This window comes from Leptopilina heterotoma, unplaced genomic scaffold (assembly GCF_015476425.1).
Source record: "Leptopilina heterotoma isolate Lh14 unplaced genomic scaffold, ASM1547642v1 Lhet_44, whole genome shotgun sequence".
Classification (NCBI taxonomy): Eukaryota; Metazoa; Arthropoda; class Insecta; order Hymenoptera; family Figitidae; genus Leptopilina; species Leptopilina heterotoma.
The window spans coordinates 453,184-477,025 of record NW_025111084.1 but is presented as its reverse complement, the minus strand read 5'-3'; the positions used below and the strand labels follow the sequence as shown (position 1 = coordinate 477,025).

Genomic DNA, 23,842 nt, shown 5'->3' with positions numbered 1-23,842 from the left:
GTAATTAATTTTATTGTGAACAGTAATTAATTTGAAATATATTATATACAATAATTAATATAAAAAATAAGTAATAATTTTTTCAATACAATATTTAAATATAAAAATAAATGTGTCGCATATGTGTTTCTCGAGTGAAAACTAATAATGGGATTAATACGAGGTGGCTGGTCGGTGACGATAAGGAAAATTGATTTCTCCCCCCTGAATTTCAACCCCCCTTTTCTTGTTCCTGCAATCCGTTTTGATGTTCATGGGACACTGCGCAAACCAAAGTGGCACGCCTCTTTTTCCATTTGACACACCCTTTAACAATAATCATTTGTATTTGCGACAAAAAAATTCGCACATACAATCCCCTATATCTATATCAATAAATGGAATCAATTCCAGAAAAAAATTGACCTCTGACATATTTATTCCCTTTTAATAAATCGTTTCATTTTTAAAGTAAAAAAAAAATTTTCACAATATTTTTCTAATTCTGTTTCTTAGTTTTGCATAACTATATAAACAAAATTTTTTTTTTCCTTAAATTAATATATTAATTAATTAATATCTAAAGAAACGTTTTCTACGAAGTAAAAAATTTTTCACATAATTTTGATTTCAATTCGACGACAATTTCGTTTCTCAGTTGTAGAAACAAAATTTTTTTCTTTATTCTTTAAAATATAATTTATTTATTTATATTAGTTAATAAATAAATTTATTTATTAGTTTATAAATAATTACATAAATAAATTTACTAATTAATCAATTCTTTAGGGAATCGAAAAATTACTATTATTATTATTATTATTATTATTATTATTATTATTATTATTATTATTATTATTATTATTATTATTATTATTACTATTATTATTATCATTATTATTATTGTTGTTAAAAAAAAATTTTTAAACAATTGCACTTTCCATTAACTTTTTCTATTTAGAGATCGTTAAGGAATAAATTTCCCATCGAAGGTCACATTTAAAAATGATTTAGTCGCTCTGATTCCTAGTTTTTATTCATTGTCACGATCAATTTAAACGATTTAAACCACAATTCCCACAACCCTGTGGGAAACCACTGAGAATCTGTATTAGATTCAAAATTCCTAAACGAAACTTTTAGAATGTGTTTAAAATTTTGTTTACATTAGAGGAGTTAATTAATTAAATTAATAATTACATTTTTTCGTTTTATTTTGTTTAATAATTAAATTAATTTTAAAATTAATTAAATTTGAAATTTATTTTCTTTAAATAATTAATTCATTAGTTAACAGGAAAAATGTCAATAAAATTTAAATATTGTAGATATTAAAGAGTAAAAATTGTAATTAAAGACTGAAAACATTGAGATTACTAAAAAAAAAGGAATATTTACTTATAAATATATTTATTCTATCATTACAGTAACACTCGAGATATTTTTAGAAATAATTTTTAATGGTTTGATAGTAAAAAATTTTTGCCACATTTAAAAAGTTGACTGTGAATTTATCTTTTAAGTTGATCGGAATCAGACACGTGGCCAGATAATATGCGTTAAGCCGATATTTACGATACAATTAGGGTTGGGTGGCTCAAAAAAAAAACTTTTCAAAGATTAAAATTCAATTTTTATTTATTTTATTCACCACTTTTATAATTTTATTCCGTATTTCTTTACCTTATTTATTCTATTTCTATAATTATTATAGAAAGTAAAAATGTCTAGACTTATAAGTTATCCGTTTATTCTCTCGCGATTTTGCCTATTTTTGTTATATTTCTCAATTTTTTTTCTAAAAAAGAACTCCGTTTTTATAAAAAAAAGTCGAGAATTTTATTTATTTTATTTACTTTTAAATATTTAAACTAATATTTACTTGGAATATGCAAAATTTATTCTCTAATATAATTAAATTTATTCCCTAATATAATTAAATTCATTCTCTAATATAATTAAATTCGTTCTCTAATATATAATTAAATTCGTTCTCTAATAATTAAATTTATTTAAATATTAAATATTCGTCGGCAGATTAAATTCCCGTTTTTTTTATAGTTTTCGTAAATTATATTTTTCGCAAAAAATAAAACTTGAAGTTGCCAAAAGTATTGTTATAAACGGGATTTTAAACTGTCTGATTAATATTAACAGTCTTTGATTTTTATATAGCCTACTTTTGTTCTAATGAAATAGTATATTTTACAAAAATTTAAATAAAAAAAAAAAAAAAACTGAGAAGAATTGATTTTTTTTACATTAGTCGCAATTAATTTCTCTCAGTGCGAATTTTTTTCTAGTATTTCTAAAATTGAAAAATTTAGAATACTGATTTTTATCGACAATACCCTGCTATAAATATCACAATATCCGATCTTGGACAATATAATACTACTAGTTTTTTTTAGTAGAAAAAAAACTAGTTAAAAATCTCATAAGAATTAAAAAATTTGTTTATTCTTTTCACCACTTTTTTTTGTTGTTGTTTCCATTTTTTTCTGTTTTTCTTTAAGTTTCTTTAGTTTCTTTCTTTTAGTTTCAATACTTTCTGTATTGAAATTGAATTTTAATTAAAACTGCATTAAAATCGAATTTGATTTCAAGTCAAATTCAATTTCAATACAAATTCTATTTCAAGTCGAATTTGATTTTTATGAAAATTATGTAATTCGAATTGAAATCGAATTTGTATTGAAATCGAATTCGAATTGTAATTGACTTTGAATTGAAGGCAAATTTAAATTAAAGTCGAAATCGAATTGAAATTGAATTTGAATTGAAATCGAATTTAAATTAAAGTCGAAATCGAATTTAAATTAAAGTCGAAATCGAATTTGAATTAAAATCGAATTCGAATTAAAATTGAATTGAAATCTAATTTGAATTAAATTCGAATTGAAAGTGAATTGAAATTAAATTAAAGTGAAATTGAATTGAAATTGAATTGAAATCTAATTTGAATTAAATTCGAATTGAAAGTGAATTGAAATTAAATTAAAGTGAAATTGAATTGAAATTGAATTGAAATGGAAATTAAATTTGAATGAAAATAGAAATTAAATGATTAAAATATTGAAATTTGCTTTCTGTTAATGAAATGCAAATAAAAGAATTAATAATGGAACGGCGATTACGCAGAAAATATAGATCGAAGTTCTTGGCTCGCAAGTTGATGTGACAACGAATTCCTCATTCCATTGTGAATCATTGCCCCTCACTGGTAATTCTAAAACTGTTCGTTCGCTGCTAAAAAAATTGAATGGCAATGAACATTCGCTGGTTATATTTTCACAGGCATGCACTGGATTCGATGTGTTGTACGCAGTTTTAAGAAGATCAAATTTTATCCTCAAATAATTTGTTTGCACCTCATTTTCCGAATTAAAAACGAAAAAATAATAGCCATTCGCCGGCACCCTGTGGAAATGAATTTTTTCATTATTTTCTCAGAAAGAATTATGAAAATCTTCTCAAAAAAATTCCTCATTCCTCAAAAATGAGAAAAAGAAAAGAGAATAGAAAAAAAAGAGAAGAAAATTAAAAAATAAAAATGAATAAAGAGAAGAAAACAAAAAATAGAAAAGAAAAAAGAAATTTTTGAAAAATTTTCCAAACCTGTAGGTAACAGTGTTGGCAATTGAAGCCGCATTGTGTTCATTTTCATGATGTGGCGTACACATTCGATGTGGTGTTAGGGGCAAATTTAATATTAATCCTTTGCATTCCAAGAGTCTCTCCTCGGAACTACTAAATGAACTCCAAAATTCAGAATTGCTTCTATCATTCAATGTGGTTTCGTTAACTGTTCCTCTGTCATCAGCAATTCCATCAGGCGTTAATAAATCCTGAAAGAAGAATTCGTTCTTCAACTTTTAAGTTTACAACTCTGAAGAATTGATAAAATTCAATTACTTTCAAAATTTTCAATTTCAATTATTAAAGAAACTTCATTATTTAAAAAAAAATTCAAAGAAATTCTTGAAAAGAATAATTAATTAGGATTATCAAAAATTTTAATAATATTCTTTACAAGAATTAAATTATTTTCATAAATAATAAAATTCTTCAAAGGGATTCAATATTATTCTGAAATTTTTTGATTAAATTAAAAATATTTAAAAACAAAAATTGTTTTAAAAGTTAGGAAACAAAAAAGCAAACAAAAAGAACTTTAATTGCAAACAGATTACCGGAATACAACGATTATTAATATAGATTTTTAATTTAAATTAAAAAATTGATTTTGTTAATTCAAATTAAAAAAATGAGTTTTTAATTAAAAATTTTAAAAACCTCTTCAATGGCAGCATCCTCGTCCTCGTCATCGCGGCTCAATTCATCTTGAAGTGGTGATGATAGAATAAAGTCTCGTTTTCTTCTCTTCTTCTCCTCTTCAATTTTTGCTGCACTCGTCAATTTAATCATTAGTCTTTGCTTAAGTTTTTCATCATCAATTTCACTCAATAATTGCTGAAAAAGTTTCTTTCCTCTCTCGCCTTGGGAGACAATTTTTTTCATAACTTCGCCAAAAACTTCAGCTGAACTTGGATCATTCTCACTACTCTCTAAATTCTTCGATTTATTTTCAACATTAATTCTCGGAGTTTCGTCATTTTTTACTTCCTTTTCTCTCGAAAGGGAAGTTGAAATTTTTTTCTCCTTTACTAAATCGTCAGTATTTAAATTTTTTAATTTTACTGTATTATTAACGATTTTTTGATTTAAGGTATCATTGATGATCTTTTGATTTAAGGTATCATTGATAATCTTCTGATTTAATGTATCATTTGAAATATTCAATTGCGCATCATTGGGGATTTTTGAATTTGCATCAATTTTAGTTTTTGGTAATTTTTCATTTTGATTTGTTTCAAGTGATTGTCGTTTTTGATCGAGAAGATCGAAAAGATCCCTTGGATCGAATTCCTTCTCCAATGACGGTGGTTTATCGATATTATCACTTTCACGATAAACACCCTCGTATATATGATAGGCATTTTTCTTTTGTTTATTCTTCATTTCATTGGTTTTTTTCATTAATAGTGCCAAAATATTTTTCATTGCATTTGCATCTAATTCATGACTCGATGGATTAAAATCATTTGAGCTGAATGTTCGATTTTTATGTGGCGCCTTAGAATTGTGATGATGGAATTTCACGTCTTTATGAACTTTTGTCATTTTATCGGGTGCATTACTTGGACTTTCATTGTTCTGAAATTATTTTATATATAAAATTATTATTCAATTATTATCAATTAATTATTAAATTATCCAAAGAATGTAATTGTTTTCGTAAAAAATAAAATTCTTCTGAGGAATTTAATTATTTTCAAAAATTTTAATAATATTCTTCGCAAGAATTCAATTATTTTCATAAATAATAACATTTTTTGGAAGAAATTTAATTTTTTTTTATAAATAGGTAGTAAAATTCTTAGCAAGAATTAAAATATTTTTATAAACAATAAAATTTTTCTCAGGAATTTAAAGATTTTCAGGTACAATTTTAATAAAATTCAATAATATTTTTAATATTATTAACAGACACGAATATTATGAAAAATTGAAAAAAATGGTGTTTGATTCAAGTATTTTCAAAATTTTCAACTAAAGATTTTTATTAATTTAAACTCCATTATTTTAAAACAATTTAAAAAAAATCTTCAAAATAATTCAATTATTTTTAAAAATTTGGTAAAGTTCTTCGCAAAAAATTAAATTATTTCGAAAAATTCTGATTAAATCGTTTAAAATAATTCAATTATTTTCAATACAATTTTAATTCAATTTCTGGAATGAATTTAAATTTTTATAAAAATCATGTAAACTATTCAAATGATTTTAAAAATTATAAAGAATAAAAATTTATCCAAAGAATTCAATTATGTTCGTAAAAAATAAAATTCTTCTGAGGATTGAATTTAATTATTTTCATGATTAATAAATTTTTGGAATTAAAAAGAAAAATTATCAAAAAAATTAGGAAAAAAAGGAAAATATTTTTTTTGTTAAGAGTTATTTTTACCTGAATTGTTCCGTTTACTTTTAACAATCCTTTTTCCTCTGCAACTTGAAGTAATTCTTCCAATTCCTCGCTACTGTCATCGCCAATAAATGTACATTCGTGTAAATGTTTATGGCCTCTTACAATTGTTAGTGAAGCTCCAGGCCATCTGAAATTAATTCAGTCGACAATTAGAAAACTAAATTTCTTTTAAATCAAATTAGTTTGAAATTGAAATTTATTTAATTTAGATTTGAAATCAAATTAGATTTCAATTGAGATTAAATTAATTTTGAATTGAAATGAAAGTAATTTTGATTTTAAAATAAATTAGTTTTAAATTGGGATTAAATTAATTTTGAATGGAAATTGAATGAATTTTGAATTAAAGTAAAATTAATTTCAAATGGAAATTAAATTAATTTTCAATTTAAATTGAATTAATATTGAATTGAAATAAAATTAATTCTGAATGGAAATTAAATTAAAAAATTGAAATTCTTGTTAGATCAAAATAAATTAGAACTAAATATTTCGGAAAAAATTATGAAAAATATGTATTTGAATTTTTTCTAGGATTTCTTTTTGCTTAATCGTTTTTTTTTTTAATTTTCTCGAATTCTACCTTACACAAGTAGAAACAGTAACACTTGAACCTCGTAAAAGGTAAAATCCCCAATATTCTTTCATATCATCTTCCAAAACTAAATGTCTTGTCATCGAGACTGGAACTAGGTCCCCTTTAATATTTGGCTCGTTGCTCATCAAGTAGGCATTAAACGTTGTATTCACTCTGACCACTTGTCTCTGTAATTGAAAAAAGAAATTTTACTGTTTTTCAATTTTTTTTTTTTTTGCTTAATTCAAATTTCTATTTATCAATGAAATTGAATATATTCAATTTCATTAATTGAAATTAAATTTATTAAATTCAATGAAATTAATTTAATTTAAATTTTATCTAAAAAATTAAATAAATATATTTTTTAATTTAAATTTTATTTAAATTATCTAATTTAATAAATTTAATTGAATTTAATTAATTAATTAAATTGAATAAACAATTAAATTTTCGAAAAAAAATTGTTAATTGCAAAAAAAGAAAAATACCTGGCACCACGTAGTGGAGATTTTCCCATCGATTAATCTTTGATCAGAAATTGTTAGAGGATATAATTGAACGGAATAAACTCGATATCTGAGATAAATGGGACCCGCCACCAAAATTGCCGGAAGAAATGTGCCAAGGACACATAAACGAATTAGTCTCAATGGCACCTTGAACTCCAACTTCCGACATTGCATTCGCCTTCTTATGTCTCTTTCGTCTGCAAAAGAAATCGAGCAAATAGAACAATGAATATCAAATTTTTTGTTAGAAATTGAATGCAAAAAAAAAAAAAAATTAATCGTCAGCTTACGTGTAACACCATTTCCTTGTTTTTTTTAAATTAACTTTTTTTCTCAATTTTTCAATTTTATTTCGACTGTTGAGAATAGTTAATTATTAATTTTAGAAATTATGGTTATAATTTGATTATTTTTAATATTTTAAATATTTAATTTCAATATTTTCAGTTATCTTTGAAAACTGTTCAAAGCAGATGCAAAATATTTGCTTTATTAATTATTTATTTTTTTTTATCCAATAAAATTTTGTTATTATCAAAATATATTTCTTTTGCATCTGATATGAAACTGATTACAATTTGTTAATTAGATCGCAATAGGTTTGAATCGTAAAATAGTGAATAATTCACTATCGTGCTATGATTTTGCATGAACTTCCTTATGCTTTAAAAATGACGCAGTGACAACAAAGATGACTCGCTAATGACTAAACTTTAATAAAGCAATATTCATAACTACCAAGTTAAAATATTAATAAAATTTTTCTCCGACATTTTTTTTTAATAAAATTACAAAATTCAACCATTTTTTGAATTTTAATTAGAAAAAAATTAGTAATTGCAAAGTAGAAATTATTTACTACAAAAATACACAATCTTTTAGTAAACATTTTTCTAAATAGATACGTAAATAATAATTATTTAATTGTTAAATCATAATTTTTTATATTAATCAAAAAGTCACCATTTGTGAATTTAAATTCTTTGTGAAATATTATAAAAAAAAGCTTCCTCCACGAGGAAGCAAAAGGGAGAAAAAAAATATCTACAAAATTTAAAATAGAAATTATTTTATGAAATGGAAAGCAGATTTGAATAAAAATAAAGAAAGACAAATAAAAACAAATAAAAATGGAAAAAAATAAATAAAAATTAAAAATAAAATAAAATTTAATCATTTTTATCTGAATTTATCATTTTTCGTTTTTATGTAATCTACTTGTGAGTCTGCATGTTTTCACTCGAAGATTTAAAAAAAAATGTTCTCTCTAGATTTGCATGAATTATAAAATTGTCAGTTCTGTTGAAAAACGAAGAAAAATTACGCAGAAATTTCAAAAATAAATACATACAAATGAATTTGCTTTGATTGAGAGTTTTCAATATTTTTAAATTCTTCAATCGTCGAAGAAACAAATTAAAAAATTATTTCCTAATTAAATAAATATTCGTCTGGTAGAAATATTTAAAGAAATAATAACAATATTTATTTAACAAGATTTTTTTTTTAGTTTATTACAAAATTATTCTAAGTAAGATGCCAATTAATATATTTTCGTTAAATAATTATTTAGCCAATTAATACATTTTCGTTAATTATTTATTTAGCCAATTAATACATTTTCATTAATTAATTATTTAACTAATTAATACATTTTCGTTTTTGTAGTTAATTGCAAAATTATTCTGAATAAGATGCCAATTAATATAATTTAGTTAATTAATTATTTAACCAAATATTAAAATTTAAGTTAATTATTTCGCCAATTGACATATTTTAGTTAATTAATTGTTTAGTCAATTAATACGTTTTAGATAATTATTTAGCCAACTAATTTCAGTTAATTAATTAATTAATTAATTAATTTATCCAATCAGCATATTTTACTTAATTAAGTATTTAGCTAATAAACATATTTTACTTAATTAATTATTTAGTCAATTAAAATTTTTTGTTTATTAATTAATACAATTAGTAAATTAATTAGTTAACTACTAATTAATATATTCTTTTGAAAAAAATATTTTCAAGAGAAATAAGCAAATTCTCGAAGGTCCATTATCGATAATAATCGTTATTTTTTTTTTTTTTTTTTTTTGGTTTTGATAAGAATTTTTTATACCTCGTAACATTATCTTAGATGCCTTAAAAAGATATTATAAAATTAATTAATTGAAAATGTCTGACTATTCTTATTTTTGCGCAATTAATGCAAAATAATTTTTATTAGATATTTATTTATCTTGTGTTTATATTTATTTTTTAATTTACAATATTAATGCAAAGAAAAAAAAAAATACACGGAAAAAATTTATAATTCAGAAATTCATTTCTTAGAAATTAATTAATTTCTTCTGGAAAAATTCACGTTCTCAGACATCAATCAAATTATTCTTATCAATTTGCAATTTAGTAATGAAAAAAAAACTAGAGTCTCAAAGCTTTGAACTTTAACACGTGACTTTTTAACGTTTACAAACAAAACGAATGATAGTGGACGAAAATTCTCCCAAAAAAAATAAAGGAAAAAAATTGTTTCTGATTCAATTACATTAAAAATTAATATTTTTAAATTATTATTTGGAAATATTAAAAAAAAATCAACTTTAAGAAAATTGTATTTTTACGGAAAAATTTTGTCTTTTTACAAAAATTTTTAATTTTTCGTTCTTGTTTTATTCTTTTATAAAAAAAAAATTATGAATAATTTTAGAATAATTTAATTAATCATTTATAAAAATTTTCCATTGTTTCAAAGATTATTTTCTTTGTCAACGAACTTGGTTACGAGCCAAGTTCTATAAAATTTATAACTATAGTAATTTTACTTTCTACGACGGAACTTAATATTTTTGGTTGTATCTTTTCTTTTTGCAAATTTTTCGAAAAAAAAAGAGAAATTTTTCAATAAATAATTTAATATTAGTTTAATTAACTTAATTTTTCAACTTAATTGCTTTCAAAATTTTTTTTTTTTTATTTAAAAATTGGTTTTTAATTTTAAAAACTCGAAAAACGGAAAATGTAAAGAATTTACTGTCACAATTAGAAATAAAATAAATAAATTTAGAATTATCTCGAATAAGTAACGAAAAATTTTTCAAATACTATTATGATTTCCTTCTATTAACAAAAGATTACCGCTTCTTATAAAGAGATAATTTAATCTATTTTTTAACAATGAAAACGATTATTATTAAATTAAGAGAATCGGAGAATAAAAACTCTAAATGCTTACCAAAAGAAAATTGTCTCAATGGTGTCGTTGACATTTTAGTTTAATGATGAATTCAAAAAAGAACTTTCTAAATATTAATTAACAAAAAATAAAAAAGAGTTTAATTAAAAACTTTTTTTGGCAAAAAATTAATTCTTTTTTTAAAAATCTTTCCTTTAATTAAATTAATTTTTGTCAGATTCTTTTTTCTGAGTTTACTCAGTTTTTTTTCTGACTTGTTCACTTTGAGTTGAAATCAACACTGGCACAAAATTCGTATTAATTGAATGAAAAATTAACACAAGAAACTTGAAATAAAATTTAAAATTATTCTTAAATCTAATTCGCGACTTCTTTCTTCTACATTTCACTTGCGACTGTCAAGAATTACCGCGCAACAATTTATGTCATATACGTATTAGAAGTTTTTTCTTTCATCTTTCTCGAAGGCGGACAATTTTTTTTTTCTTTCTTTATTCTTTTTGCCAGATAAATTAAAAATGAGAATTAAATAGGTCTAATTAAAAGATTTGGAAATTTAGAATGTAGAAGAATTAATAAAGTGAAAAATTCTTTAAATTATTAAGTAATAACACTTTGGGGATTATTACTTTAAGCCTCGTGTATTAGAATCTTATCAATTCTTCTCTTTTTTATTCGTGAAATATACATTAATTGGCATCTTATTTGATTAAGATAGCTTTATTTTAACGTGACTCAACATGTCTAGTTTAGATCTCTCTTTTTTTTGCAACAATGTAGAAGAAAAAAAGAATTTTTTTGAAAATCTTCCGAGATATGGAATTAACTCATTCGACCATTTTTTTACTGTCTGTAATAATTTCGACAATTAAACTTTGTTGAATTTATTTTTTCCAAGGTCTTCTTTTCTCTTTAATTTCTGACCTTTTTTCTAAAATATATAAATCTAAAACTAATGAATTATTTTTCTTTTTGCAATTTCTTCTTTTTTTTATTTATTTTTACTTATTTTCATTATTATTTTCTTTTATTATTATTTCCATTTTGTTTCTATAAAATTTTTGTTTTTAATAATTAATTCTTTCTAAGTAGAAAAAAATTTTCTATTTGAGTAGAAAGAAAAGACAGTTAAAAATTCTGATTCTATTGAAAAATTTATTTACGAATTGTCTTCTTACTTTTATTCGGAGTCGGTTTTCTCGTTTTCCCACATGAAAATATTCATTCCATTAGATGCGAGGATGCAATTTTTTTGCGGATGAACGCTAATTGACACTGTTGGATGCCTTAATTGTTTATCGGGCGATAATTTTGTTAATAATTTTTGTGAAACTAATTCCCAAACATAAAGATGTCCATCGGTTGAGCCGGAAATAATTTTCATGTCGTGATAATCGACACTTGACTCGAGGCATAAATCGTTTCGAGGTATACCCGAATATTCACCAAGAAGTTCACCCGTTTCCTTGTCCATTAATCTCACAACTCCATCGGCACAACTCACTAAAATGCATTGACCGTCTCTACTGAAACTCGCACACGTAACAATTTCTGCAAGAAATAGAAACAAATGATAATTAATAAAATAATAATTTAATAAATAATAATAGAAATAATGAATAATAACAATATTCTATATTAATAACTGTTGTATTTCGGTAATTTGTACGCATTTTCGAGATAGTTGTTGTTACCTTTTTTGTTTCTTAACTTTTTCAAAAAATTTTTTTTTCTTTTGAATTTTAAAATTAGATATTCTTATTAGATACTATTTTTATTAGATTATTAGATACTATTTTTAAAAATAATTCAATTCTTGAGAAGAATTTTACTATTTATAAAAATAATTGAAAAAATTATACTATTGTTAGAAATTGAATTTTTCCGAATTATTTTATTATTTATGAAAATAATTTTTATTCTCGCGAAGAATTTTATTAAAATTTTCGAAAATAATAAACAATAATTAATTATGTACCCTTTAGTAAGTGAATTTAAAAAATTTTGAAATCTAAAATTATTCAAAAATTGAAGTTGATAAAAATTTTTGTAAATTGCATAAAAATATTAAAAGGAATTCCGCGTTTCGCGCCAAACATTTACTAGTTATAATAATAATAATTGGAAATAGTAATACATAGTTATTATTATTATAAATAGAAATAATCAATAATAAATAAATAAATAAATAAATCTTTCACCTCCGATAAAGTCTGTGAGAAGTTCACCATTCCTCAAATCATATCGGCGAATTTTACAGTCGAAAGATGAGGATAAAATTTCATGATCAGAAACTTTAACACTGGAAATTGAATCCTTTGCATCGCTGAGAGTTTGAGCGGGATCTTGAGCTCTCGAACGAACATCCCAACACATTACTGAATTATCTCGAGAACCAGAGACAACCATTGATGATTCCTCATTGTATCTGTAAATGCAAAAAAAAAAGAATACAGAAACAAATGGAAATTTGAAATTACAGAATAAATATTTAGAAGTTCGAGGATTTTAGAAAGAGAAAATTTTATAGAAAAAAAAATACCTTACAGCTGTCACCGGTGCAACGTGTCCTCGATACCTACGTGTGGGTGTTCCTGTCGCAACATCCCAGAGAATTACCGATTTATCTAAACCACCGGAAACAATTTGACCACTGTCGCAAGACGATTGTGCATCCATAACTTCATCCCCGTGACCGCTATAAGTTTTCAATAGAGATCCAGTGTAAGGATTCCAGAGTTTTACTCTTCTATTCGATCCACAAGTGAGACAATATGCACCATCAACTAAAAAAATTATAAAAAATTATAGTTGCCTTTTTATTATACAAAAAAACAGTAATTGGAAAAATTGATAGATAGTTGATAAATTATTTTTTATCTTTATATTATTTTCAAGTTTGTCAAAATTTATAATTACGTATTTTAATTTCAAAAACGTTTATTTACCACTAAATCTCACGGCTCGAACAGCTCCTTGTTGACAGTCAATTGATTTTACAAACTTGAATTCCATTTTTGTTGTTTTCTTATTGAAATTATTTTGGTTTTTTTATATCATTTATGTTAATTTTTTATTTATATCATTTATATTTTATATATAAGATAAGAATATAATAACAGTGTCCTTGCCGTCCTTGCAAGAATTTATAGGTTATGAATGCTGAAAAAGAAAAGGCATGAAACTTTACAAACTTTACACAAATTAATTCGAAAATATAAAAAATATTTTCAAATACATTTTAATATTAGAAAAAAGAGAACAATTTTTAATTACCAGATTATTGAGATATAATTTTTTGTTCGGAAACAAAACATGACAATCAGACAATTCACTGTGTTTATGTTTATGTCCGGTCGTGTTTATGTTTATGTTCATTTTTGTTGGCAACAATGGCAACGTTGGCAATCATTGCTGATAATAATGGAAAATTCATTATCGATTTTGATTATTTAAATTATTAAATAAATAATTTATTATTCAAAATTTTAATTAAAATAATAATTTATTATTTAAAATTTTAATTAAAATTATAATTTATTATTTAAAATTTTAATTAAAGTAATAATTTATTATTTAAAATTTTAATTAAAATAATAATTTATTATTTAATATTTTAATTAAAATAATAATTAAAAGTCTTTTAAATTAATTAAAATAATTTAATTTCTTCAAAAAATTTTATATAAGTTTTGAAAATAATCGAAGGCAATCGAATAATTTTATTAAAACCTTTTAAAAAAAAATTAATTTGTAAAGAATTTTCTCAAAATTGTTAAAAATAATTGAATTCAATTAATATTTTTAAAAATAATTTTTTTTTTCTAGAAATTTTATTCAAAGTAATTTAATTCCTTCAAGGAATTTTACATTTTATAAAAATAAATGAATTCTTCCAAAGAATGTTTTATGAGAATAATTGAATTTTGTTTTGAAGAATTTTTGAAAATAATTGAATTGAATCAAAAAAATGTTATTAGAACGTATAAAAAATCGATTTTCTTTTTTCGACGATTGAATTTTTTAAAAATGTTATTTATGGAAAAAATGTCAATAAAACATTGATGTAGAATGTTGGACAATTTATTAAAAACAAAAACATTTAATTCTTTATAGACATTATCCTATATAGTTTCAATCAATTTCAATGTATTTTTATGTTTTTTTTCAAGTTTTACTTTTCTCACATTTTTTATTATTATTATAACTATATTATAATATTATTATTATTTTTATTATATTATTATTTTTATTACTTTTATATTATTATTATAATTATAACTATTTTATAAACATAGCCATAAATGAAAATACTGTCAACTTTTAAAGTCTTCATTTATGGTTATTTGTTGTTTTGATATGATTATAATAAAAATCAACAATTTCTGGTGTCTATAAACAAGATCCCCCTAATATTGAATTAGGCCCAATCATGCTGCAATTTTTTTTTTTTTTTTTTTTTTTTTTCTTGTAAATGAAGATACTTGTATAATCTTTTTTTTTAAATTTTACTGTTTGTAATTATTTTAACATTATAATTAATATTTAATACAAATGCCCAGGTATTCCCTAAAAAAAAGGAAAAATGTTCGCGATTCTATTTCATAGCATTGATCTTGCGATCTGTTTATTATAATTATAATATCAGATGTTTTTTGTTGAATTACAAGTGTATTTGGCTTAAAAAAATTTCTATTTTTGCTCTTGGTTTTATTTCGTAAAATTCCTTAATTTTATGAACAATACACGATGGGACCTTAACGGTTCGATTCTTGCATTACACCAATATATTAATTTATATAAATATATATAATTATACACATAATATGTATATATTTATATTTATGTATATAATTATAATATTGTCTAAAAACGGCCTATACAATTGTATATATGGGACACGAGCCGATTATTTTCATTTTCTTTTCTTTGACAGCAGATTCTTACGATTTCACAGAAAAAAAGAAAAGAAATGTAAACATCGAATTAATGCGTCAATTATATTTCCAGAACATTATTCGATGTGAAAAAAGAAAATATATATCCCTAAACATTCATCTACAACACTTCACAATTCACGTTATATATTTTTTTTTAAATCTCCTTGCAAATAGCAAATCTGCAATTTATTTTATTTTCTTTTTCTCTCGCACAATTCTATTAAAGGTAATTATATATGAAGACAGTAGTTATAAATATTTTGCTGTTTACTCTCTGTAAATTGCAGGATTTGACATTAGAAAAAGTAACATTCTATACAACATTCATTCTTTCACCAAAAAATCCACAGTTAAAAAAGGATAAAATTTTTGCTTGCAATTTTTGTTTTAGTGTAAATAATATATATATATAATATTTTTTTATATATATATAATATGTATATGCATTAATGTAAACTGTTAACGCGGTAAATGACCTATATACAGACAAAAAATGGCCTAACAAGAGCAAGAGTCTTTGCCTCCTTGTTGTTCATTGTTTACTTGTAAATTATTGCGACCTGGTTGACTTGGATTGTGTTGCACTCCAGATTCTGCAGCATTCAAGTCCAATCTGTAATTGAAATGATATTTTAGACTAATATTATATTCACTTTTTGAGAAAAAAATTAATAAATTATAAATTCATAATATTTCAATAAAATAATAAATAGTAAAATTCTTTGAAGGAATTCAATTATCTTTTTTAAATTTTAATACATTTTTTCAAAAGAATTCAATTATTTTCTAAAATTTTAATAAATTCTTCGGAACAATTCAATTATTTTTATGAATAGTAAAATTCATTGCAAGAATTTAATTAGTTTCCAAAAAAAAACATTATTCGTAAATATTCAATTATTTTTATAAATAGTACAATTCGTCGAAGAAATTTAATTATTTTCTAAAATTTTAATCAAATTTTTCGAAACAATTCAATTATTTTCAACACAATTTTAATAAAAAGTTTCTGAAAAGGATTCAATTATTTTTAAAAATTCTAATAAAATTTCTAGACAAAATTTGATTGTATTTAAAAATTTTAATGAAATCTTGGATAGAATTCAATTATTTTCATGAAATTTTAATGAAATACTTTATAAAAGAAATTAAATTATTTTCAATACAATTTTAATTGAATTCCTCGAAAGAATTTAATCATTTTCAAGAATAGTGTGAATTCAATTTTAATTGGATTCCTCGAAAGAAGAATTAATTTCAATTATTATTAAAATTTATATTAAGTAAAATTTGTCGTTTATTGCTGACAAAATTTGATAATCACATCAAATTTTGATAAATATGACGATATTATCTTATTTTTTCAAATGATTATAATTTACCTTTCAAGAAAGAACCGTGTAAACAATCAACGTATTTTTCAACACTAAATCGAAGATAATAATTCATATTCCCGAAATAATAATTTTCTTTAACGAACCTTCCATCAGCTATGCTTTGGAAAATTTTCTTCGCTGTCTCCAAGAATGCCTCCTCAACATTGTGTCCACTGAAAACATTTTTTGAATTATTTCCATGAAAATTGACAAGAAAGAAAAATTCAGATCAACTGAAAACATTTTTGTTTTCAGTTAAATTATTTCAATTATTAAAAAACAATTTTTGTGTTTTCAGTTAAATTATTTTAATATTAACAAAAACTTTAAAAGGAAAAAACAGTTTTGAAATTTCAGTCAAATTATTTCAATATTAAAAGAACAATTTTTGTGTTTTCAGTTAAATTATTTTAATGAATATTAAAAAAAAGTCAATTTCCAAAACGTTTTCCTTTAAATTATTTCAATCAACAAAAATATATATAAAAAAATTTTACTAAACTATTATTTATTATAACGGATTTGTAATAATTCTAAAAAATTATATTTAAAATACTAACGTTTTTGCACTGGCTTCAACAAACATGAGACCATTATCATCGGCAAATTGTTTCGCCTCCTCGTAAGTCACGTCTCTCTGCTCCTCCAGATCACTTTTGTTTCCAATCATAAATATCACCTGTGACAGAAAAATTATTCATGTAAATATATAAATTTAATAAAAACTATTTCATTTTATAAAAAAAAAAATAGTGGATATAATATTGAAAAAAGTGAGATTCTTTTTTTTAAAGAGAAGAAAATTTCCTTACAGTGCTAGGGTTTGTGAGATTTCTAGTATCAGTAAGCCAGCTACTCAGGTGATTATAAGTGGAACGACGTGTAATGTCATATACCATCAGTGCACCTGCCGCGCCACGATAATATGACCTGGAAAAAAATAGCATTTTATTTGCCGATAGTTATTCATACCTTCACTTGTCATTTTTCATAGCAACAAGATTTTTCCTTTTTTCAACGAATACTTACATCAAAAACAGGTTTCTAATATTAAAAAGTAAAATAAAAAATAATTGCTAACTTTTTTCTATGATAAATTTTTTATCAAACAAATTATTTATTTTATTTTCATTTTCTTTTTACTTTAATTTTACTTTCTTTTTATTTTCCTTTTATATTCTTTTTACTTTCTTTTTATTTCATTTTATTACTTCCTCATAGAGGAAGTATTTTTACTTTCTTTTTAATATTCATTATTATTAATGATTGCCCTATTGTTACATTATACTTGTAAATAAAATTTAAAAAAAATATTAATTATTAAAATTTTATTTTTCTTGAAAGTATCATATTTTTTTAGACAACGATCATAATAAATATTGTATTCGGATTTTGTTTCACAAAAAAAAAATTCTTTGAGTTATAATTATTGTAGGATTTGTAATAATGAAAACAATTGACAAAAAATATTATTTTGCGCATTAATTTAAATTTTTCCTATTTGAGAAACATTTTCAAAAGAAATTATTCCTAAAAAGAATTGAATTTAATTAATAAAAAAGATAAAAACTTTAGTTTCTTGTGTCTAATTAATTGAATAAATAGAAAAATAACCTCGTTACTGCTCGAAATCTTTCCTGTCCTGCAGTATCCCAAATTTGTAATTTTATTTTTTGTCCCGCCACTTCAATAATTCTAGTTCCAAATTCAACGCCAATTGTATGAGGACAATCGGCCATAACTGAAATAAATAAAAATCGATATTAAATTTCAATTTATTATTAAACAATTTTTCTATTTATTTTCGATTTAAACTTCATTTTTTGTATTATTAAATAATTGCATGTTTTTTAAAATTGAATTCTCATAAAGAATTTTATCAACAAATTTTTAAATAATTGAATTCTTATAAATATAATTAAAGGTTTGCGTAGAATTTTATTAATTTTGTTTTAAATAGTTAAATTCTTTTGGAAAATTTTATTAAATAGTAAATATTGAAAAATCTTTGAATTGAGGAAAATTTTTTGAAAATAATTGAAATTTTGCGAAGAATTTAGAAAATACCTAAATCAAATCAAATTTTAGAAAATAATTGAATTTCGGCGAAGAATTTAATTACTTTTGAAAATAATTGAATTTCTGCAATCATTTATAATTTTTCCAAAATTCTCCGTATTATATCGTACAATTTAAGAACTTTTTGTCTTTTCTCAATTAAATTACGGACTTTACGGTTTCCGGACCAAGTTCGAGCCCTGATTTAATAACAATTTAACATAGTTAAATTAGTTCATTAACATAGTTTACGTATTGTATTAAAATTATAATTATTTCTTTTTACTTCTTCCTTTAAATAACAATTAATACCGAATGATAAAATCCTTTCATATAATTATAATTTATATATTAAATAAATCAAACTCACATTTTTTTTCTGTAAATTGATGAAGTAAACATGATTTTCCTACTCCCATATCACCAATGATGATATATTTGAAAATATAAGAATAATTATAGGGACCCGCCGACATTTTGCACCTGAAATTTAACAAAAATTAGTTATGAAAATAATTTATTTTATTTCCTTCAGAATATTTTATTCAGAAAGATGGAGAAAAAAATTAAAGCTTTTTGTTTCACAGGAATTATAAAAATATCAGAGAGATTAATTACTTACGAAATGCTAATATTCTTAATCAAAGAGATTAATATTTGTCGACTGTCGATATTCATTTTCGTTAAAAAAAAGAAGAGTTAAATTTACATTCTTAATATAAATTGAAACGAATTATTTAAAGAAATAAAACAAATTAAATTATGCGACTACATTTTAAAACTGAAATCAATTTTTTATCAACGAGAATGTTAAAAAATTTTTTCATACGTGTCAATATTATTAATGCACAAAACTATGAATCATATTTAAAGAATATTGACCAACAGATGTTTAAAAACTTCTAATAAAGTACATAATGTCTATATTTATTTATAAGTGGCGCTGTTAAAAAAAATTTAATTAAACACGAGGCAAAAATCGATAAGATTGTAATAACTTTTCAAAAAAAAAATAAAAACAAATTTCGAAATTATATACAAATAATAAAACCAATGAATAATCAATAGCAATATAGCAAATATTAATTTCGTTGTTCGATATAATTATCAAAAATTAAAATCTCCCTGACAGAATAAAAGAAATATTTCTAATTGACGTTATTTAATTATTCCATGACTGAAATTGTGACTCATTGCTGATTCTCTTTTACAATTGCGAAGCAGATAATTAGAAGACACAATAATTCGATTGAAAAGTCGTAAAACTAAACAATACGAATAAAAAGAAGAAAATTCAACGAAATACCAATCAATAAATATTTACAAATTGGATTCAAATAAATCGTTATTTCTTCTGTGGCGAATTTTCAGTGTTAAAAAAAAGGAGGAAAAAAAATGCACAGGATGAAGGAAAGTAGATACAAAAATTCCTTACCTTTGTTTTCAAGGTCCCAAAATATTTAATAAAAACCCCTTGTCTCACGACTTAATGCAATTGACAATTAATTTCACTTCATAAACACTTTGATTCTATTCATCGACCGTTACACGATTATTATAAGCGAATAACTTAATAAACGAAATTGTTCAACAATCTTGAATATACACGCAATATGGCAGAACGAGTCACACTTGTTAGACACCCACGATGGCGACCGCTGAGGAGAAACGTCAAAACAACTGTCAAAATTCCAAGAAACTTGAAAAATAATTTTCACCGATTATAATTTCACTCTAGTTTTAACAAACACCGGAAAGTAGAATAATTTAGTTCAATTTTTTTATAGATCTTTACTTGCCGATAGATTATTTCATATAATTATTTGTATTTAAGCGAGAGAAAAAAAGATCAAAAACAGATCACAACATCAACATACACTGTACGATAATATATGTCACCAATTTTCGGGTCTTGACACACTTTACTATTGATAATTGATATTAATGAAGAAAATTTATTTCTTACTGTTATTAATTACGAGTGTAATGACAGAAAATCTAATTTTATTCGGGCAATTGTAATTTTTACTCTTTTTACCATAAAACTGAAATTTTGGAACACCTAACCTTAAAATCTCTTTGGACTTTCCAGTTGACCGATTGGTTCGGTAATGAACCAATGAAAATTGGGGAAATAAAATAAACCGAATTTCATTGGTCGAGTTTGACAAGTGTCGATCGGGGACACGTGGCGATGATTTTTTTTTTTATTAACGAAGGTTGGCAACAGTTGCAAGTGTGTCTTATTTCTGTTTCTGTTGACGCGGCAGACAGTTTTTTGCAAATGTGCAATAAATAATATTTTCTGAAAAATTTATTTATTATAAAAATGAAGTGGTTTAGTGTGGGACTTTTTCTAATTGCATGGTGCAGTTATGCGAATGCATATTTCATAACTGTAGACGCACACGCGGAGGAATGCTTTTTTGAAAAAGTAGAATATGGAACCAAAATGGGTTAGTTTTTTCATTTTGTATTTTCTTTCTTGCGAATATTAAATTATTATTCTATTCTATTTTAAAAATTACGTAAATTGTGCTCTATATTTGTAATACGGATAATATTTATAGTTTTGGAACTATTTTCCTTAGTGTCTCATGATTTCTACTCATTCGATGATTAAATTCATTTTCTACCGAGTCATTTGTTTATTACTTCGTTTGGTATTTCTGGTCTCTTGGATTTTATCATTTTTCTTAAAATTTCTTACTTTAAATTGTTAAAAAAAACTATTAGGTTTTAATCGAGAATACAAATTTTTATAGGTTATGTTATCCGAAATGGAAAATTTGAGAGTTTAGGAATTAGAATTAACGAAAATGAAGATAATAGAGAGGAAAAAAGTGGAGTAAAAGTATTTAAATTTTAGGTTTGATTTTCGAGATAGCGGAGGGTGGATTTTTGGATATTGATATGACAATAGTCGGTCCAGACGGTAATGTTGTTCATCACGTTGAACAGGAGACAAGTGGAAAGTATTCGTTTTCGGCTAAAATTCCTGGAATTTATACATATTGCTTTAGTAATCAAAGAAGTACTTTAACGCCCAAGGTCGTTATGTTCAATATGGAAGTTGGAGAACCACCGAAAGCTCCAGGTTTAGAAACACATGCCGATGGTACCGATGGAAATCATGTTAAATTAGACAAAATGATCAGCGATCTCAGCAATAGTTTATGGGGTGTTAAAAATGAACAGGAGTACATGGAGGTAATTTTTCACTTATTTTCAATTCTTTCAGTTGTTAAATTGTTTTCAATTATTTTCACTTATTTCCAATTCTTTCAATTATTTCAGTTGTTAAATTGTTTCCAATTATTTTCACCTCTTTCCAATTCTTTCAATTATTTCAGTTGTTAAATTGTTTTCAATTATTTAAATTATTCCATTGTTTTCAATTATTTTAGTTATTCAATTATTTTCAATTTTTTTCAATTTAATCGTTCGAATTGGCATTATTCTTTAAATGGAATTTCAAATGTTTCAGGTTCGAGACAGAAATCACAGGGCAATTAATGAGAGCACAAACTTTCGAGTGGTTGTCTGGTCATTTTTCGAAGCTTCCGTTTTAGTTTGTATGTCTCTAGGTCAAGTTTACTATTTAAAGAGGTTTTTCGAAGTTCGAAGAGTTGTGTAATAAAATATTCTTATTAAAAATTAATTTATAAATATACACGCGAATGTTGCCAAGCAGAGTGAATTTTTTTTTTATAGTTACGATTACGAATTGACAAAAGAAATAAATCGGAAAAACTGGATATTTTTCAAAATTCCATTTTCAATTTTCTAATTTGTAAGAATGTTTCTTTCTTTCTTTCTTTCTTTTTTTTTTGTTTTGTGTGAAAAAAGTAACGCACGGATGTTTTTCTCTTGAATGAAACGTCTTGTATATAATATTTACATATAATTATATTGTTTTCTGTACATGAAAAAAATGTATCTAAGTAATAAACTTTTACAAGGATTCGTTTAGATTTTTTCGGAAAGAAAAATTTCGAATTAAACTTCAATTTCCCAGGGTTTAATTAATTTTTCCTTGTGCCAGGGACAAGGGGTTATCATTTGTCCCGCTTCCGCAAGAATGAGACCACAACTTTCTAATTTCTCTATTAACTTTGTTAATTTTTCGTTTTCGTTTTCATTTGTTATTGTTGCCATTGTTGTTATTCCACTTTCGAGGCAACGTTCCGCGAACACTTCGGCTAAAGCTAAATAAGCTGCAGTGTCGCAGGGCCTGAAGAATTAATATTTGTCTTTTAATTTTTAACATTTTTTGGAACTTTCAGGCATTAAATATAAATTTTCAATTATTACTAAAATATAAATATAGTCCAAGTGAAATAAAAATGGTAAATCAAAAAAATGTCACAAACCTTCGAAGCTGTCTTTTCAATGAATAATCATTCGTCGAGACGGAAATAATTTTTCCATTTTCGAAATGATGGAGCTCTAAACTAACATACCGAGTAGTTTTTTTAAACACCGGTCTGAAAGGAAAAACAGTTAAAATAAAATTTATATTAACAGATTTATAATATTAATAATAATCTCAAAAAGTAAAAAAAAATAACCTAAAAAAATCTTACCTGTGCCAAAAAGAACGTTGATCCTTTTCGAGCCAATATCCCTTCGGTTTGTTACCAATTGTTAAAAATTCTAAATTTCTTGGATTTCTATTTCTCACCTCGGTAATTTCATCTAAAAGCGAATCATTAGATTGAATTCCTCTCACTTGACAACGAACCGCAGAATTAATTATTCGGGAATACAATTTTGGAGCAAACATTTTTGTAATTTATTTCCCTTTGTTTTCTTAATTTAAATAGTTGGCAATATTCGGAAATTATTGTTTCATCTCTCTAGATACTTGAGAAATCGACAATATTAATATTTTTGCGTAAAAATTAACAAAATTGTAAACTTTTTTTTTTCTTTTTTTCAAGTCTTGAACTTGATTTTGAGAAATTTTTAGGTTATGTCGTTGAACAACAAAACAAATGAATAAATGTCAGTTGGCAACAGTGGCAAATTGCCCACGAATTTCAAAATTAGCTACCGAAATGATTTTTTTTTTCATTTTTATTATTTAGTTTTTTATTTATTGTTATTTTTTATTTTACATTTATTGTTTTATTTATTTATTATTCAT

The 23,842-nt window shown here is 23.6% G+C and overlaps 5 protein-coding genes across 8 annotated transcripts; 1 reads left to right on the top strand and 4 right to left on the bottom strand.

The window, feature by feature from the left end:
- Positions 1-2,976: 2,976 nt before the first annotated feature.
- Positions 2,977-11,633, bottom strand: LOC122506891. 2 transcript variants are annotated; one of them, XM_043619302.1, is made up of 7 exons: positions 11,498-11,633; positions 7,100-7,317; positions 6,615-6,796; positions 6,011-6,158; positions 4,276-5,196; positions 3,598-3,827; positions 2,977-3,399 (listed from the first exon to the last, which is right to left on the bottom strand). In XM_043619302.1, the coding sequence occupies exons 2-7, from the start codon at positions 7,292-7,294 to the stop codon at positions 3,072-3,074; spliced, it is 2,004 nt and encodes a 667-aa protein (XP_043475237.1). In that variant the 5' UTR covers positions 7,295-7,317; positions 11,498-11,633; the 3' UTR covers positions 2,977-3,071. The 2 variants fall into 2 exon arrangements, with proteins under 2 accessions (XP_043475237.1, XP_043475236.1); XM_043619301.1 differs by lacking the exon at positions 11,498-11,633 and adding an exon at positions 10,359-11,309.
- Positions 11,455-13,692, bottom strand: LOC122506892 (WD repeat domain-containing protein 83). Its single transcript, XM_043619303.1, has 5 exons — positions 13,596-13,692; positions 13,268-13,481; positions 12,862-13,105; positions 12,521-12,747; positions 11,455-11,870 (listed from the first exon to the last, which is right to left on the bottom strand). The coding sequence occupies exons 2-5, from the start codon at positions 13,332-13,334 to the stop codon at positions 11,500-11,502; spliced, it is 909 nt and encodes a 302-aa protein (XP_043475238.1). The 5' UTR covers positions 13,335-13,481; positions 13,596-13,692; the 3' UTR covers positions 11,455-11,499.
- A 1,222-nt stretch (positions 13,693-14,914) lies between these two features.
- Positions 14,915-20,750, bottom strand: LOC122506880 (ras-related protein Rab-14). 3 transcript variants are annotated; one of them, XM_043619281.1, is made up of 7 exons: positions 20,129-20,750; positions 19,064-19,176; positions 18,250-18,376; positions 17,448-17,565; positions 17,196-17,314; positions 16,740-16,808; positions 14,915-15,872 (listed from the first exon to the last, which is right to left on the bottom strand). In XM_043619281.1, the coding sequence occupies exons 2-7, from the start codon at positions 19,167-19,169 to the stop codon at positions 15,758-15,760; spliced, it is 654 nt and encodes a 217-aa protein (XP_043475216.1). In that variant the 5' UTR covers positions 19,170-19,176; positions 20,129-20,750; the 3' UTR covers positions 14,915-15,757. The 3 variants fall into 3 exon arrangements, with proteins under 3 accessions (XP_043475216.1, XP_043475215.1, XP_043475214.1); XM_043619280.1 differs by lacking the exon at positions 20,129-20,750 and adding an exon at positions 19,316-19,461 and having other exon boundaries at positions 16,642-16,808; XM_043619279.1 differs by lacking the exon at positions 20,129-20,750 and adding an exon at positions 19,316-19,453.
- Positions 20,751-20,909: 159 nt separating this feature from the next.
- On the top strand, positions 20,910-22,657 carry LOC122506881 (transmembrane emp24 domain-containing protein 2-like). The gene is made up of 3 exons (XM_043619282.1): positions 20,910-21,149; positions 21,563-21,903; positions 22,181-22,657. Exons 1-3 carry the CDS (start codon positions 21,023-21,025, stop codon positions 22,328-22,330), a joined length of 618 nt encoding a protein of 205 aa, XP_043475217.1. The 5' UTR covers positions 20,910-21,022; the 3' UTR covers positions 22,331-22,657.
- On the bottom strand, positions 22,585-23,676 carry LOC122506883 (39S ribosomal protein L18, mitochondrial). The gene is made up of 3 exons (XM_043619283.1): positions 23,280-23,676; positions 23,067-23,180; positions 22,585-22,927 (listed from the first exon to the last, which is right to left on the bottom strand). Exons 1-3 carry the CDS (start codon positions 23,477-23,479, stop codon positions 22,693-22,695), a joined length of 549 nt encoding a protein of 182 aa, XP_043475218.1. The 5' UTR covers positions 23,480-23,676; the 3' UTR covers positions 22,585-22,692.
- Between the last annotated feature and the right edge of the window lie 166 nt (positions 23,677-23,842).